The sequence below is a fragment of the Astyanax mexicanus genome, chromosome 23, assembly GCF_023375975.1.
Source record: "Astyanax mexicanus isolate ESR-SI-001 chromosome 23, AstMex3_surface, whole genome shotgun sequence".
Classification (NCBI taxonomy): domain Eukaryota; kingdom Metazoa; phylum Chordata; class Actinopteri; order Characiformes; family Acestrorhamphidae; genus Astyanax; species Astyanax mexicanus.
This window is the reverse complement of record NC_064430.1, coordinates 300,358-319,052: the sequence shown is the minus strand read 5'-3', so window position 1 is coordinate 319,052 and position 18,695 is coordinate 300,358. Positions and strand designations below refer to the sequence as shown.

The 18,695-nt window shown below is 39.4% G+C and overlaps 1 protein-coding gene across 2 annotated transcripts in view; it reads left to right on the top strand.

Moving 5' to 3' along the window:
- The window catches only part of lrrc4cb (leucine rich repeat containing 4C, genome duplicate b), a 62,980-nt gene extending 46,000 nt beyond the window's left edge, over positions 1-16,980 (top strand). For both annotated transcript variants that reach the window (XM_022665251.2, XM_007239117.4), the window contains exon 2: positions 14,810-16,980. In XM_022665251.2, coding sequence (XP_022520972.2) covers positions 14,864-16,759 — 1,896 coding nt within the window. In that variant the 5' untranslated portion in view covers positions 14,810-14,863 and the 3' untranslated portion in view covers positions 16,760-16,980. The remainder of the gene's footprint in view (positions 1-14,809) is intronic.
- Positions 16,981-18,695: the final 1,715 nt, after the last annotated feature.

Below are 18,695 nucleotides of genomic sequence, written 5' to 3'. Positions count from 1 at the left end.
GTGGTGGTGGTGGTGATGATGATGACGGTGATGATGTTGATGAAGATGGAGGTGAGGGTAATGGTGGTGGTGATGAAGATGGTGGAGTTGGAGTTGAAGGTGATGGAGATGGTGGTGATGATGGTAGAGATGGAGAAGATGTTGGTGATGCTGCAGGAGGGTAGGAGGAGGGGGCAGCAGGAGCAGGACAGTCAAACCTGTTGTAAAAGTTGTTGAACTGGTTTGCTCTGTCCACACCGCCATCTACTGGGTTGCCATTTTACTCAAACATAACCCTATAAATAGCAAAATAAGAGAAACTGATTCAGAAACTGAAGTGGTCTGTGTGTGTTTATTATATGTTTTATTTATTTATATTTATTTATTATTATGTTTGTACATATAAATATGAAAGTAATACATTTTAACACTTAACATTTTAACTTTTTTACACTTAATTAATATGCCATTCCATATATCTGTCTTTTTTTAAAGAGTATAGTATAAAGTATTTCAGTGTGAGAGCAGGTATTTGTAATGTGTAACAGCGTCCTGTATCATTACTACATCTCTGCTGTTTATAACAAACCAAACTGTGTGAAAAATGTGATTATTAAAGGTGTATTAAACCCTGCCTCCTGACACTGACACGAGTACTCTGAACTCAGATACTCTGTACCAAGATACTCTATACTCTGTACCAAGATACTCTGTACTCACAGACTCTGTACTCTGTATTCAGATAGTCTGTACTCAGATACTCTGTACTGAAATACTCTGTACTCAAATACTCTGTACTCAGATACTCACAAACTCAGATACTCAGTACTTACATACTCTTTACTCACATACACTCAGGTACTCAGAGAGTCTCTAAATGTAAGTATAAGGAAAAGTACTGTATACTTACTTATTCCTCATATAGTTAAAGTAAACTATTATTATATTTATTATATCATATTTAAATATATAGGGTCGAGATCATTTCTAGAGTGAGAGGAAACAGTAAGTGTTTTACCTGCTCTCTCCTGCTCTCACCTGGTTTTCCTCTGGTACTCTCGCTCCGGTGCTGATTGGTGGAGCAGGGGAACTGTGTTTCTGGGCTCTTTTGTGTGGGGTAGCGAATGCCTGGCTAAAAATCATGCTGTTATACAATGAGAGAGACGCGAGAGAAAGGCGCGAGAGTCCCTCCCTGCAGCTGTGTATCTCAGACAGGAGTCCTGAATGAAGAGCTTTTGTCTGGTAATGTTATTCTTCCCTTCTCCCGTTACAGTACAGATCTTCTCCTCTGGACGTGATGAAGGAGATGCAGCTCAGATTATCCTCAGCACCGCTGATCAGGTTCTTTCTTATAGAGACTAACAGCATTATATAATCCCAATCTGATGAAGCCGAAGCGTTTCCTACAAGCTGAGCTCAGAAAAACCTGAAGCACCAGAGACAGATTAATCTACAGAGAGAGGCTTTAATCTGCTGTTTTTAACTGTTCGCTGATCAGTCAGAGTACAGCGCATCTCTACAGATCCTTAGAAAACCTTACAAAATGAAGATATTATGTCTAACTGCCCCTATAAACCCAAATAAACCCGTATAAACCACTATAAACCTGTATAAACTCTTATAAAGCCGTATAAACTCTTATAAACCCGTATAAACTCATATATACCTCTATAAACCCCTTTAAAGCTTATAAACACTTATAAAGCTGTATAAAACCTTATAAACACTTATAAAGCTGTACAAACCCTTATAACCCATATAAACACTCCAAACACCAAAAAAAAGAGTTTGGCATCAGGAATAATATGCTATTTATTCTATGATCTGTTTGGCTCCTCCCTTATTATGACATCACAATAAGAAAACCTGCATAGGACCATTGTGGCTCCACCCCTCACCCTTCAACCCCCATCAGAGCTCCACCCACTAAATCTGTTGAAGAAATGTTTCCATTTTGTTCTGCTGTTTGAGAACCTCAGACAGTACACATCAGGATTAGCAAGCAGACTTCTTCTGAGGGAGGGATCTGTAACCCACTAAGTTGTGCCTCTATCACAGTAAAGCATGAACTAGCTTGTTTGTGTTTTGTCTTTAGCTACACAAGCTAACATTAACGTGTTGTAAACGCTTAGTGTAAACATGGGGTGTGGCCAGTAATAGCTTATAATTTGCATAAAAGTGACAGAGCCTTTAAATGGCTCGTTCTGAAAGAGACTGAAACTGATAAGAATAGAGCTGGTTAGATTTTTTAATGATGAACTATTGAGATACGTTTCTAGTATTGGTACACCATGCAACACTAGAAACAACACAACGAGCCCTATTTTAGTGATCTACAGGCGAGCCGTGCAATTTATTTAGGCCGTGTCAGTGTATCTTTGCTATCGTAACAAGGGGAAAAGTACACCTTGTGCAGCTCAAAACGCAAAGCAAAAGTCATATACTAATTCTCTTAATTAATAATGGGTGTGGTTAATTTGGGCGTAAAGTGAAATAATAAACCAATCAGAGTGTCTGTTGTTCATCATTCCCTTTAAGAGTTGAACCAGGTGAGCTCTGTCTTTGGTGGATTGCTATTGTAACGGTGCAGTTACCTGGACGCGTTCAACAAACTCTTCTCAGCAGAGGAAACTGAGCTGCTGGTTGACGCTGTGAAGGAGCTCCAGCAGCTCATTTACGGGAACAGCAATGTTATTTTATTTACTATTCTGTTTATTGTTGATGTAAAAGTTGGGTTTGTGCTGCTGTGTGTTCATGTGTGTGTAATAAGTGGGGGTGTACGCTCGGCTCGGCGCCTGTCTTACCGAGATAGTGATGAACGTCTGACTGTTGGCGTCTGTCTAGGTTGTATTCAGTCAGTGGAGCTCCTGTGTTTTCTGTTACCAAGATAAACAAGCAAAACTCCAGAAATGTACCTGAACACACCTCATTTCCAAAACACCATGCCCATCAGTGTAGGAGTTAATATATGGTATAATGTAGGCTGCAAATATATGTATTTAATATGATCTAAACCTCAGAACAACAGGATATAACACAATATATCCACAATGCCAGTATCATGTGACTGGATTCAGTTCAGGTCTGTAATGTATGTACTGGAATATACTGTATAACACTGCTGGCAGCAGCAGAGAGGAGGTTATATATTTATATATTAGGATGTATTTAATTGTGCTGCAGGTGGTGTTATGGTCCTGCTGTGTTTGTACAGGACAGAGCTGCAGGATGGAGGGTGAATCTGCTCTAATCCTGGTTTTATCTTCACCTGCTGCAGTGCTGAGCTGCAGCTCTGCCTCCGGTCCCGACTCTTTAAAAACACAACAATATTTTTACTAACAAGGGTCTCGCTCTGTCCCGTCAAACCTGCGGGACCCCGTCCTGCACCCGTAAATCACCCTGTAGTGCTGCTGTATCTGTGCTCCTGTTCCCTGAAAACATATTCTTAAGTGTATTTCTCTCAACTCAATTTTATTTACAATGTAAAGCACTTTAAAACCTGAAAACAGCTAAAACTGAAAGTGCTGAACATAGATTATTATAAAACATAAAACAAACACTAAAATAATAAGAAAACAATAAAATATAATTAATAAAACAGGTAAAAAGTAAAAAAAAACCTAGCAAAACAAGATCAAATCTCAGTTTGGGTCAAAGAATAAAAATGAGTTTTAAGACTAGTTTTAAAAACAGTGAAGAGGCCTAATGTGCAAGAGTAGGTTGTTCCATAATTCTGGTTTGTTTAACATTTTTTTGTTTACTAAATAATTTCATATGTTTTTCATCCCCCCCATCAGAGCCCCGCCCACTAGATTACATTACATTACATTACATTTGGCAGACGCTTTTGTCCAAAGTCAAGTACAGAAGTAATAGAAATTAAAGGTAAAATATTGTTTAGACAGGGCTTAAAGGAGGTCGAAGGGAAATAATGGGATAGAGGAGTGAAGGAGGGGAAGAAGGAAATGAGGTTAGAAGTAGTTAGTGTGTTAGAGGTGTTAGGAGAGTAAGAGCTCTTTGAAGAGCTCTGTCTTCAGGAGTTTATTAAAGATAGTGAGAGATTCTCCTGATCTGGTAGTAGAAGGTAGTTAGTTAGAGGTGTTAGGAGAGTAAGAGCTCTTTGAAGAGCTCAGTCTTCAGGAGTTTCTTAAAGATAGTGAGAGATTCTCCTGATCTGGTAGTAGAAGGTAGTTAGTTAGAGGTGTTAGGAGAGTAAGAGCTCTTTGAAGAGCTCAGTCTTCAGGAGTTTATTAAAGATAGTGAGAGATTCTCCTGATCTGGTAGTAGAAGGTAGTTAGTTAGAGGTGTTAGGAGAGTAAGAGCTCTTTGAAGAGCTCTGTCTTCAGGAGTTTATTAAAGATAGTGAGAGATTCTCCTGATCTGCTAGTAGAAGGTAGTTTGTTAGAGGTGTTAGGAGAGTAAGTGCTCTTTGAAGAGCTCTGTCTTCAGGAGTTTATTAAAGATAGTGAGAGATTCTCCTGATCTGGTAGTAGAAGGTAGTTAGTTAGAGGTGTTAGGAGAGTAAGAGCTCTTTGAAGAGCTCTGTCTTCAGGAGTTTATTAAAGATAGTGAGAGATTCTCCTGATCTGGTAGTAGAAGGTAGTTAGTTAGAGGTGTTAGGAGAGTAAGTGCTCTTTGAAGAGCTCAGTCTTCAGGAGTTTATTAAAGATAGTGAGAGATTCTCCTGATCTGGTAGTAGAAGGTAGTTAGTTAGAGGTGTTAGGAGAGTAAGAGCTCTTTGAAGAGCTCTGTCTTCAGGAGTTTATTAAAGATAGTGAGAGATTCTCCTGATCTGGTAGTAGAAGGTAGTTAGTTAGAGGTGTTAGGAGAGTAAGAGCTCTTTGAAGAGCTCTGTCTTCAGGAGTTTCTTAAAGATAGCGAGAGATTCTCCTGATCTGAAGAAGAGATGAAGTTGAAGAAACACCTAAGATTAGCAGAGAGCAAGCTAACTTACTAATGTTAGCGTAGAGTTAGCTACGTTACTGGGGAGAAAACTAGAGTTATTGGAGATCTGGGTAACATTGGCGGTAAGCTAATTTACATGCTAACATGTTCTGCATCACAACAGAACAAAATTGAAAAGGAAAATTCATAAATGGGAAACACTATAGTTTTCATTTTCAATTCAATACATTATTTTCTACTTAAAAAGTTATAAATACATTTTTGGGCCTTAAATTATATTTATTGAGGTCTTAAAAAGCATTAAATTTGACTTTTAAAATGGAGCAAGAGCCCTGATGCAGATTTTCCATGCCGTAATTAGTATTCCTAAAGAGTAGTAGCACTCAGCGCTCCACAAAACCAGCAGGCTGATTGGCTGTTTCTCCTGAGAGGTGGAACTTTATCCTTGAACTGGTTCTGTGATTGGCATTAAGAGATTTTCTATTCACACAGCGGTCAGTGGTCTGTCTCCTCATTAATAAAACAGCTGAGCTGAGCAAAACGATTCAGGGCTACTGGATAATCATTCGGGGCTAAAGCCCCAGAAGCCCAGGCCAGGCCACGCCCCTGCTCCTGCCGTAACGAGCGATCATAGCCGTGTTGGGTTGACTGTTTACCTGCGCTCTGTGGAAACTCTGTTTCCAATACTGCGTATTGATAAGCATATTGATAAGCGTAATGATAAGCAAATTGATAGGCGTATTAATAAGCGTATTAATACGCGTATTGATAAGCGTAATGATAAACATAATAATAAGTGTATTGATAACCGTATTGATAAGAGTATTGGTAAGCGTAATGATAACCGTATTGATAAGAGTATTGATAAACGTAATGATAAGTGTATTGATAAGCGTATTGATAAACGTAATGATAAGTGTATTGATAAGCGTAATGATAAGAGTATTGATAAGCGTAATGATAAGTGTATTGATAAGAGTAATGATAAGCGCAATGATAAGCGTAATGATAAGCGTATCGATAAGCGTATTGATAAGCGTAATGATAAGCGTAATGATAAGCGTAATAATAAGAGTATAGATAAGCGTATTGATAAGTGTATTGATAAGCGTAATGATAAGCGTAATGATAAGAGTATTGATAAGCGTATTGATAAGCGTATTGATAAGCGTAATGATAAGAGTATTGATAAGCGTAATGATAAGAGTAATGATAAGCGTAATGATAAGCGTAATGATGAGCGTATTGATAAGCGTAATGATAAGCGTAATGATAAGAGTATTGATAAGCGTATTGATAAGTGTATTGATAAGCGTAATGATAAGCGTAATGATAAGAGTATAGATAAGCGTATTGATAAGTGTATTGATAAGCGTAATGATAAGCGTAATGATGAGCGTATTGATAAGCGTAATGATAAGCGTAATGATAAGAGTATTGATAAGAGTATTGATAAGTGTATTGATAAGAGTATTGATAAGAGTATTGATAAGTGTATTGATAAGTGTAATGATAAGTGTAATGATAAGAGTATTGATAAGTGTAATGATAAGAGTATAGATAAGCGTATTGATAAGTGTATTGATAAGCGTAATGATAAGCGTAATGATGAGCGTATTGATAAGCGTAATGATAAGCGTAATGATAAGCGTAATGATAAGAGTATTGATAAGCGTATTGATAAGTGTATTGATAAGCGTAATGATAAGCGTAATGATAAGAGTATAGATAAGCGTATTGATAAGTGTATTGATAAGCGTATTGATAAGCGTAATGATAAGAGTATTGATAAGAGTATTGATAAGTGTAATGTTAAGTGTATTGATAAGCGTAATGATAAGCGTAATGATAAGCGTAATGATAAGAGTATAGATAAGCGTATTGATAAGTGTATTGATAAGCGTATTGATAAGCGTAATGATAAGCGTATTGATAAGTGTATTGATAAGAGTATTGATAAGAGTATTGATAAGTGTATTGATAAGCGTATTGATAAGCGTAATGATAAGCGTATTGATAAGCGTAATGATGAGTGTATTGATAAGTGTATTGATAAGCGTATTGATAAATGTGGTCATCAGGGGGAGTTCAGCGGTACATTAGGACCGTGTTCCGGCGTTCCCTACAGCCTAATCCTCCCCCACGTGAAACTCCATTTACTGATTATTTATCTGTCATTATAATAATGGAGCAGCATAAGTTAGTTTAGCACTATCTGATGATTATACCGATTACACCGATTATACCTGACCCCCCCCCCCCCCCGCCGGCGCTCAGCTTCACTTCCTCCAGTTTATACAGTTTATATCGTACTGTACCTGCAGGAGTAACAATACTCTCTGAGAGAATCAGAATCACTATTACTCCTCCAGTTTTACTGAACTTCTAGAACAAACCGGCTCCAGGAGCTCTTCAGAACGACACGTAAGTTATTGATTCATTGTTTGATTGATTGATTTTAGCATCTTTCAGCTCAGAGAGATCTCACCTTCTTCATACTCCACTCGGTAGAAAGGTTTTTGTCCCAGCTCAGATCATATCTTTACATTTAAAATAAAATTAAGGGTAAAAATACTGTATATGATGGTCATATGCAGACCCAGTGATGATTGGTTGGTTGGTTGGTTGGTTGGTTGGTTGGTTGGTTGACACATTGTAAAAAGTTGTTGAGCAGAATCTATAGAATAAATGATTTCAGTCTTTGTTTCTTTACAGATGATGTGTTGAATGTTTAAGGTGTTCAGTCGGTAAGAAAATGAAAAAACAAGTGTGAGGTGTATGAATACTTTTGCAATATAACTCTAAGATAACATTTCAATACTCTTGATTTTGAAAGAAACAGTGAATAAGCATGTGACCCAATACTTAAATTCACTATACTATAAATATAGTGAATTTAACATAAATGTGGAATTAATTGAAATTTGCATTGCATTAACTCATCCTGTACAATAGAGGAAACTCTCGCTCTTCCTTTCCTTTCCTGGGGTGATCCTGATGAGTGCCAGTTCCATCATTATAATGTTTTTGATGATCTACCTCTTCACTACTTTACTTTAACTGATGCTCTCAAACTAAACATTAAGAGACAAGAAATTCAAGTAATTAACTCTTGATGAGTTCAGCACAGCTGTTAACTGAAAGCCTGAATTCCAGGAGACTCTACCTCATAAAACTGACTGAGAAAATCCAGCAGAGATGTTCAAAACTGATCATCTAAACAAGAGGAGCTACTGATGCTCTCAAACACATTAAGAGAGAAGATGTTTTGTATGGATTTAATGTTTTTGACGTTATATAAATGTCTTGTTTGAGGTTTTCTCAGAGCACACTGTGATACTACATTGATTATCTGATTTCCTGTTTATTAGATGAGTCTGGAGCATCACAAGTGTGATTTTGAGTTGTACTGAGTGGGTGGGTTAATATCCTAAGCTAATTAGGGAGTAAATGGGGGTAAAAAAGTGAAAAATATAAAATCGGTGGTATATTTGTTTGTGATTTTAACTGTTTGTTTTATAAATGAACTAAATAGAAAACTCCTCTGTTTTCCAGGACCTTGTAGTTTTATCCTTGATAAGACTGATTCTAAATTCTGCTAAATTCTTAATGTACTGATAACAGGTTATCACGCCTAATTCTTCACCCAGCCTGAGATCAATTCTGACCTTAAATCCATCGACCCTCCGTATCCAGATCCAGCCTTTTCTCCTTCTGAAGTTCCTTCTTCTCCTCCACAGAAAGATCTGGATAAATCCACCTGCAGGTTGTTTAACTGGGGGGCACACGATAGAGCATAAAATTACTATCTGAAGATAAACGATGTGATATTGTGGAAATTAAATGCAGGATTTATCTGGGAATATTCCGCTACCCAGAGGGAAGGACTTACAATTAATCATCTGATTCATTTTCATTTTAAGCTGGATTTTAGCTTCAGTAGTTTTATGAACTAAATTCATAATATGGAAAATTAAACTATTAGCAGTTTCACAGAGGAACATAAGGGAGCAGTGAGATTAACATTCATCATTTTACCTTCATTTCTCAGCCGGAGAAGAATTCCACACTGTAAACCTGGATAAAGTTCTGTTTACTTCAATTATTTTTGGAAATCAGTTGCTTTAACATTTTAAAGTGATATTTACTGAATAATAAAACTTAAATAAAAATTGTAACTTTACGTTATTGTGCCTAAAATGTTCAAAAATAATGTAAGTGATGTTTTTTGATTTTATAATCAGTATTTTTAAGCTATTTTTTAAAAAGAAGACTAAATACAATCGATTTTATTCTCCAAATCATACAATTCAAATAAAGTAGAATTATTGCACAAAGCTGATATTACAAATTTAAGTTGATTTAAACTGATATATTATACCTGTTTTTAGAGTTTTAGGGTTTAAAGTTAAAATAAGAGAATAGGTCTATGTTCTATATAAAACATGTTCATGAAATTCTTTACGTACAATCACTCTGATAAAGATCTCAGCAGCTCTATTCTTACCAGCTTCAGTCTCTTTCAGAACGAGCCGTTTAAAGGCTCCGTCACTTTTACGCAAATAAGCTGTTGCTGACCACACCCACATGTTTACTATGAGCGTATGTTTACCACACATTAGCTTGTGCTAAAAGCTTAACTGTAATAGAAGCACAAAATTCTACAATTATTTGAAACTTATTACATCTCCCTCAGCTGCTGACTCGCCACAGATAGTAGGTACAGATCCCTCCCTCAGAAAAAGTCTGCTGGCTAATCCTGCTGCTGTGCTGTAAACTGAGGTTCTCAACCCGCAGACACAAATAGAAACATTTCTTTAACTGAAGATCTAGTGGGCGGGGCTCTGGTGGGGGTGGATGTGTGAGGGGTGGAGCCAGGGTGGGTTTATGCAGATTTCCTTATTGTGACATCACAATAAGGGAGGAGCCAAACGGCTCATAGAAGCAAATGATTCCTGACACCAAACTCTTTCAGCTGATTCATAGAAAATGGTTTGGAGTGTTTAGAGTTTATAGGTCCAGAGAGTATATAGTAATATGTCCCCTAAATTCTACATATAATTAAATTTATTTCCTGAATTTCCCTCTGGGATCAATAAACTATTTGTCTATCCATCCATCCATCCATCCATCCACCCACCAATCCATCCATCCACCAATCCATCCATCCATCCACCCACCCACCAATCCATCCATCCACCAATCCATCCATCCATCCACCCACCCACCAATCCATCCATCCACCAATCCATCCATCCACCCACCCACCAATCCATCCATCCATCCATCCATGCTTACACTGTGGTTTGAAGTCAGGTATCAAAGTATTTGTACTTCATTACTTGGCCCATTACTAATTACAGCTCTGGATCACAAACCATCAAACCACCAAACTGAACTGCTTGAATTTTCGCACCAGGAGTAAAGCAGCATAAAGTTATCCAAAAGCAGTGTGTAAGACTGGTGGAGGAGAACATGATGCCAAGATGCATGAAAAAAACTGTGATTAAAAACCAGGATTATTCCACCAAATATTGATTATTTCTGAACTCTTAAAACTTTATGAATATGAACTTGTTTTCTTTGCATTATTTGAGGTCTGAAAGTTCTGCATCTTTTTTGTTATTTCAGTCATTTCTCATTTTCTGTAAATAAATGCTCTAAATGAGAATATTTTTATTTGTAATTTGGGAGAAATGTTGTCTGTAGTTTATAGAATAAAACAACAATGTTCATGCTATCAGAGCTCGGTGATTCTCAGTACTGTACTGCGCTCAGTCATAGTGTCAGGTCTCCTGACGTCCTGCGGCGCGGCGCTGAGTCCCGCTCGGCTCATTGATCGCAGGGTAAAATGTGGCGGGTGATTGATACGGAGTTACAGCCGCTCTGTTCGGGATCCTGTCCTCCGCCGCTCTCCTGCAGCCGATCAATACGCTTTTTAGTGGCAGATATTCTGCTGTAATTGGATGAATGAACCGGTCAGGTTCTGGCTCTGGTTCTGGTTCTGGTTCGGTTCTGACACGCCTGATATAAAACCTTTCTGTGGTCAAACCTGAATAAAAGATATCGCTAAGAAAAAAAAGAATATAAAACACGTTTCAGCAGCTTCTGATAGTGATGGACGATTTTTACACCTTCTTTATTCTACATTAAATTACCCCCAGCTTTTGTGCTTTATTATTATATTATATATATTTATTATATTTCTTTATATTTCTTCAGCTTCGGCTGAAGCTTTTCAGAATTGTTATCAGCTCAGAATGACGTTCTCCTCTCCCTTTAATTAAATTTCTTTTTGCGCTGCGCGGGTTTTAAGTGCTGATAAGGCAGATGGGGGTGTTATTTATCACCTGTACTCTGAATCTACCCAGGAATACAAATGAGGTACATATGGTATATTTCCAGCGTTGCCGGGGCTGAGCGGCGCGGGCAGGGTTGCATCACTGTTTAATTCAGGACGGAGAGAGAGAGAGAGAGAGAGAGAGAGAGAGAGCGCATGAGTAAGCAGCGGCCGGGAGTTTATGTGAATAGTTGATGTATTGCCTGTGAATTTTATGTAAATAATTGTTGTAGCGCTCGGCACCGGCCGGAAAAACTGTTTAAAATTACAAATCCTATTGCAGGAAACGGAGCGGCAACACCGCAGCATCATTTACCCCCGCAGGAGAACGCTAGCCTGCCCGGCGCAACCGGAGCGTAGCGTAAGCAGCAGAGTGCAGGGTTTAGTATTTTACTGTTTCATAAATTTACACTTTTAAGCACAAAGTTAAAGAAACGTTTACAGAAATATTCACACCCAGAAGAATCAGTGTCCTTATGTTTCTTAACTACTGCTGTTAGTAATAAAACTGACCAACACCAATTAATGAAAAATAAATTGATAAAACCTGATACAGGATACAACAGAATAATAACGTAAGCTCTGTAGAGGGCAGCAGTGTGTGGACGAGCATCGTCCTGCTGGAATAGAGACCGGAGTGTTCAGTAAAGGTAGAGTCACTGGTTGAGATAAGATAAGGACTTCATTAGCATAATGTTGGGTTGTTGGTAGGTTATAATAAAGTGTAATCTGGGTCATACAGAACTCTAGTGTATAGTGTTCAATGCCGTATTTTCACACAAAAACTGCACTTAATATCTTTTAATTTTCCCAAAAATCATCAGAGCTCCTTATAATCCGGTGCTCCTTATATATGAATTCTATCAGTCAGGTATTAAGGAGCAGTAAAGACACTCCACTGAAGTACAGAGTTATACAGGAGTTTCAGTTTAGTGGGACGAACCGCTAGCTGATAGCTATCAGCTGGGATTTACTAGCGCAAAGCACTGCTAACCACGGCTAGCGCTGCTGCTAACTGTGCTAAAATATTGGAAATTTAAGCTTACTGTAAATGAACGGAAATGCTTTACTCAGAAACTAGCACACGCCTCCTCCGACACATGTGAAGTCAGACTCCGCCTCTTTTTGAACTTCTGCTGATGCTTTAGCATTGCCGAGTAGCATCACAGCACAACACTAACGCTCGGAGGAAAGTGCAGCGACTCGGTTCTGATACATCAGCTCACAGACGCAGCCTTGTGCTGATCCACATCACCCTAGGAGTGATGAGGGGAAAGAGAGAGCGCCATCTACTGTACTGTACCCACGCAGAGAGAGAGCAAGACCAACTGTGCTCTCTCAGGGCTCCGGCAGCTGATGGCAAGCTGCATGACCGGGATTTGAACCAGCAAGTATTACAGTTTTGTTTACTTAGGTGCACCTGCTGAATTAGAAGGGAAACCTGGCAACACCGCTGTTCCTTACTAGTGTCGCTTAAATAATGTCGCCTTATAATGCAGTGCATTTAATAGTGCAGTAAATATTTTATATGCAGTGCATGTGGTGCATATGGTGCAGCAGCGGTGGTGTTGCTGCAGGTCTGGTGTAACTCCTGGTGATCTGTATGAGTGTGAGCAGTGGGAGACGTGGTGTCTCACAGGCTATATTAAGCTGGAGTGGGTGTAGTTGGAAGCTTTGCTACGCTCCAATCCACTTACGGCTTATTTGACCGTTTCTGTTGCAGGACTGAGTTCCAGGCAGAGTAACAGATGTTTACTCCTTTAGTGAAACGTGCAAAATATACACAGAATATTCACACCAGCAGGAATCCAGACTTTTATAAAGTGACCTTTTTAATTTGGATGTTATCCGCTAGTTCAGCAGCCCGTCAGCGGCTTTAAGAATTCTTAATTTCAGTTATTTATTTCACTCATTATTTTTGCTTCAGATAAACAGGATCCTGCGAGGAGGTGGCCTGATTACGTCCTGCGCTCCATTAAGAGAGTGTGTGTGTGTGTATATATGTGTGTATATATGTGTGTGTATATGTGTGTGTGTGTATATGTGTGTATATGTGTGTGTGTATATGTGTATATGTGTGTGTGTATATGTGTGTGTGTATATGTGTGTGTGTATATGTGTGTATATGTGTGTGTGTATATGTGTATATGTGTGTGTGTATATGTGTGTGTGTATATGTGTGTATATATGTGTGTGTATATGTGTGTGTGTGTATATGTGTGTATATGTGTGTGTGTATATGTGTATATATGTGTGTGTATATGTGTGTGTGTATATGTGTGTATATTTGTGTATATATGTGTGTATATATATGTGTGTGTGTGTGTATATGTGTGTATATATGTGTGTATATATGTGTGTGTATATATGTGTGTATATATGTGTGTATATATATGTGTGTGTGTGTGTATATGTGTGTATATATGTGTGTATATATGTGTGTGTATATATGTGTGTATATATGTGTGTGTGTCCCTTGGAAGACCTCTCAGTGTCTCGCAGCACAGTGTCAGTTATACTGTTGTTAACTCTCCTCCAGTTCTGAATGCAGAGATTAATCATCTAATTCTCCCTGTGACTCATTTAATCACATTTCTCTGGTTTCTCAGTTTAGCTCCTTCTGAAATCTGATATACGAGCAGAAAGCCTCAGCACCTCAGACAGACGCTACAGATCCCTGAGAGACTGTTCCAGACTGTTTAAGACTGTTTGAGACTGTTCAAGACTATTCGAGACTGTTTGAGACAGTTTGAGACTGTTTAAGACTATTCGAGACTGTTTGAGACAGTTTGAGACTCTTTAAGACGGTTTGAGACTTTTTAAGACTATTTGAGACTGTTTAAGACTGTCAGAGACTGTTTGAGACTATTCGAGACTATTCGAGACTATTCAAGACTGTTTGAGACTGATTAAGACTGTTTGAGACTGTTTGAGACTGTTTAAGACTGTTTGAGACTGTTTAAGACTGTTTGAGACTGTTTAAGACTGTTTGAGACTGTTTGAGACTGTTTAAGACTGTTTGAGACTGTTTAAGACTGTTTGAGACTGTTTAAGACTGTCAGAGACTGTTCGAGACTATTCAAGACTTTTTGAGACTGTTTAAGACTGTTTGAGACTGTTCGAAACTATTCGAGACTGTTTAAGACTGTCAGAGACTGTTTGAGACTGTTTAAGACTGTTTAAGACTGTTCGAGACTGTTTAAGACTGTTTGCACTGTTGCGAGTGGACGTGTATTAGCATGGCCAGTTAGCATGCTAGCGAGCTACCTATTGATCCATCCACTACTTTCTTTCAAGCTTTATTTTACTTTAAACTGCACTAAAACAGCTTTTATAATCCTCTTTTTTCGTGTTTAGATCTGTGCACACTGATGGAAATATGAACAGTGCAGAATAACACTTTACTGCATCCATAACAAACTATGAATTTGTGCCTTTTAGATTTGAATAAATAGATCTAAAAAGTTTTTTTTTTATTTTTTTTTTTTATTTTACTGTATTATGGATCAAGATACATAATGCATGTCCAAGTTCTCGCTCGTACACATCCCTAACAGATCCCTGTGTTCCTCTTTTCTCTTCCAGGCTCCATTATAACCACATCCTGGCGAGAGAGAACCAGCAGACGATAAATTATGAATGTTGAACAAGATGACCTCTTACCATCCGCACCAGATGATGAGAGGTCCTAGATGGAAGGGGGTTTGGTTCGACCCCTTCATCCTGCTGCTCTTGGCTCTGCAGTTGCTGGTGGTGGCCGGACTGGTCCGGGCCCAGACCTGTCCCTCTGTCTGTTCCTGCAGCAACCAGTTCAGCAAGGTAATCTGCACCCGCAGAGGACTGAGGGAGGTCCCTGACGGCATCTCCACCAACACCCGCTACCTGAACCTTCAGGACAATCTCATCCAGGTCATCAAAGTGGACAGCTTCAAGCATCTACGGCACTTGGAGATCCTCCAGCTCAGCAAAAACCACATCCGCAACATTGAGATCGGCGCCTTCAACGGCCTGACCAACCTCAACACCCTCGAGCTCTTCGACAATCGCCTCACCACCATCCCGAATGGAGCTTTCGAGTATCTCTCCAAGCTCAAAGAGCTGTGGCTTCGAAATAACCCCATCGAGAGCATCCCGTCCTACGCCTTCAACCGCCTGCCCTCGCTGCGTAGGCTGGACCTGGGCGAGCTGAAGCGTCTCTCCTACGTCTCTGACGGAGCTTTCGAGGGCTTGGGGAACCTTCGGTACCTGAACCTGGGAATGTGTAACCTCAAGGAGGTGCCCAACATCCAGCCCTTGGTTCGCTTGGACGAGCTGGAGATGTCAGGGAACCAGCTGACGGTGATTCGGCCCGGTTCCTTCAAGGGTCTCGTCCACCTCCATAAGCTGTGGATGATGCACGCCCAGGTTCAGATCATCGAGCGGAACTCTTTCGATGACCTGCAGTCATTGGGTGAGCTTAATCTGGCTCACAACAACCTCACCTTTGTGCCCCATGACCTTTTTACCCCTTTGCGCCATCTGCAGAGGGTGCATCTACACCACAATCCCTGGAACTGCAACTGTGACATCCTGTGGTTAAGCTGGTGGCTTAGGGAGACCGTGCCGACCAACACCAGCTGCTGCGCCCGCTGTTACTCCCCTCCGAGCCTTAAGGGGCGCTACATCGGCGAGCTGGACCAGAGCTACTTTCAGTGTTATGCACCAGTTATCGTTGAGTCTCCCGCGGACCTCAATGCGACCGAGGGAACGGCAGTGGAGCTTAAATGTCGGACAAATTCGCTGACCTCCGTCAGCTGGCTAACACCAAATGGCTCCGTTTTGACGCACGGGGCATCCAAAGGGCGCGTCACCGTCCAGAACGACGGGACCTTGAACTTCACCAGTGTCACCATGCAGGACATGGGAACCTACACCTGCAAGGTCAGCAACATGCTGGGAAACGTCTCGGCTTCCGTCCTGCTCAACGTGACCTCCGTAGACAACAGCGGGTTCAGTTACTTCACCACCGTCACTGTTGAGACAATAGAGTCCCCGATCGACGGGGACGGCAGAACCCCCGTACAGCCGTCCTTCGGCTGGGTGTCGTCCTCCACGACGCGGGGGACACCCATCTCCACCGAGAAGGCCTACACCGTCCCCGTGACGGACATAGACGTGGAGGGAGCGCTCAACGGCCTGGAGGAAGTCATGAAGACCACCAAGATCATCATCGGCTGCTTCGTGGCCATCACGCTCATGGCCGCTGTCATGCTCATCATCTTCTACAAGATGCGAAAGCAGCACCACCAGCAGGACCACGACGGACCCTCTCGCGCCATCGAGATCATCAACGTGGACGACGAGCTGGCGGGGATGCCGGCGATGGAGAGCCACCTGACCCTTCCCCCGCTGGAGCACGAGCACTACAACCACTACAACTCCTACAAGAGCGCCTACAACCACGCCTCCACCCTCAGCTCGCTGCACAGCTCCGCCCACGAACCTTTACTAATCCAAGCAAGCTCAAAAGACAACGTGCAGGAGACACAAATCTGAATCCAGTCCATCTCTGATCTGTACTAACATTCTTCTAGGCGTACGTTTGCAGACAAAGTCATGGCGACGTAGTCACGGCGACGGAGTCACGGCAACGTCGTCACGGCAACGGTTACAACGAAAACAGTGGCGAAAAAAAAAAACCCGTGTCACTGAGAACCAGGATGTATGTATTATTTCAACAAGTGTCTTTACGAGCAAAGATTATTATTTATTTAAAGGAAAAAAAGATGAAACACAAATTTAATATCATTTTTTCGCCCGTACTCATTTTTATTTTCTTTCTAACGAATGTTTTACTAGGAAGTTACGAAGGAATGAGAGCTTCATATAAACAAACCAGCCAACCACCATTATTCTATAATATTACATCATATTGTTCCACAGGTCATCAGCACCGACATTAATACAGATATACAGCATTTCTCACCTTATTGTGTTTTAGTGTTTTTCTGCTACAGTTCACTCCTCTGCTCATTTTCACATTAATGAGTGAATAAAGTAAAGAATAAGGAAAACTGGATGTTGATTGAGGATCAGACTGTAAATAGTGAGCTGTGAGGAGCGTGAGATACTGAGATGTTTGATCAGCTGATCTGATGGACGTGGAAAATGGAAAGAGTTTAAAATTAATCTGCAGTTAAATTTCTACAGTGAAAATGATAAAATTGAGTCTTTTTTGTGCTGTAAGAAAAGGCCTGGGTTGTGTAGATGAGATTGTGCTGCAGCAAATAGAAACTAAATTTCTAGAAAGAGAATATAAAATTTAATATTTATAAAAAATAACAGTGAAAGACCACATACAGTACCAGTCAAAAGTTTGGACACTAAATTCAGTGTTTTTTTATTATTTTAAAATGTTCTGAATTGTAGATTAATACTAAACTCATCCAAACTATGAAGAAAAACAAACGGGATTATTTACTAAATAAAAGTGTTAAATAAACCAGAATATGTTTTATATTTTAGATTCTTCAAAGTATCTCCTCTTGTTTAGATGATCAGTTTTGAACATCTGCTGGATTTAGATTTTCTCAGTCAGTTTTATGAGGTAGAGTCTCCTGGAATTCAGGCTTTCAGTTAACAGCTGTGCTGAACTCATCAAGAGTTAATTACTTGAATTTCTTGTCTCTTAATGTAAAGTTTGAGAGCATCAGTTAAAGTAAAGTAGTGAAGAGGTAGAGTTACAGGTATACAGTGAATAGTGAATATTTGAAATGTTCGAATCCAGATTATGAGAAGCGAGAAATACTCTAGTTAATATAGCTAGTTAATCTGAAACGTTTCAAAAATGCTATAATGATGGAACTGGTCCTCATCAGCACTGCTTTAATGTTTCTTCACAGAGTATTTAGTTTGTTTAAGTTACTACATGATTCATTATGTGTTCCTTCATAATCTGATAGATCACTTTACTATTCATTTACTATGTAGGAATAATAAAAACCTAGTTTATCACAGTATATGGATATGGGGTTTTATCTGTTTTATGTATTATCAATAAATATAGATCTCTCAGATGATAAAATATTACAGCAGAATCAATATAAAGCCTGTTGTAGAATCTCTAAAATCTCCATATATCAGGATTAAACAGTGAAAGCTATTAATGGAAACATCCAATTAAATTAACAGATTAAAGTGTGTGTATAAATACAGCATCTCTGTAGAGATTTCATTTAATCAAATCAAATTAAAATGTATTTATAAAGCAGCTGAAGAATCGCAAAGCAGAAACAGAAAATCAGACAAAATATAAAACGATAAAACGTAGAAGTGAACATCTTAGTACAAAAATACATTAAAGAATAAAGAAGAATCTCTTTGTGAAGAAAGATTCATTCTTGTGGGGAAATGGTGCAAAATAATATATAAAATTACCCCAATTCTTTTTTATATTTACCTTTATAATACGTTTAAAGGGATAGTTCGGTAT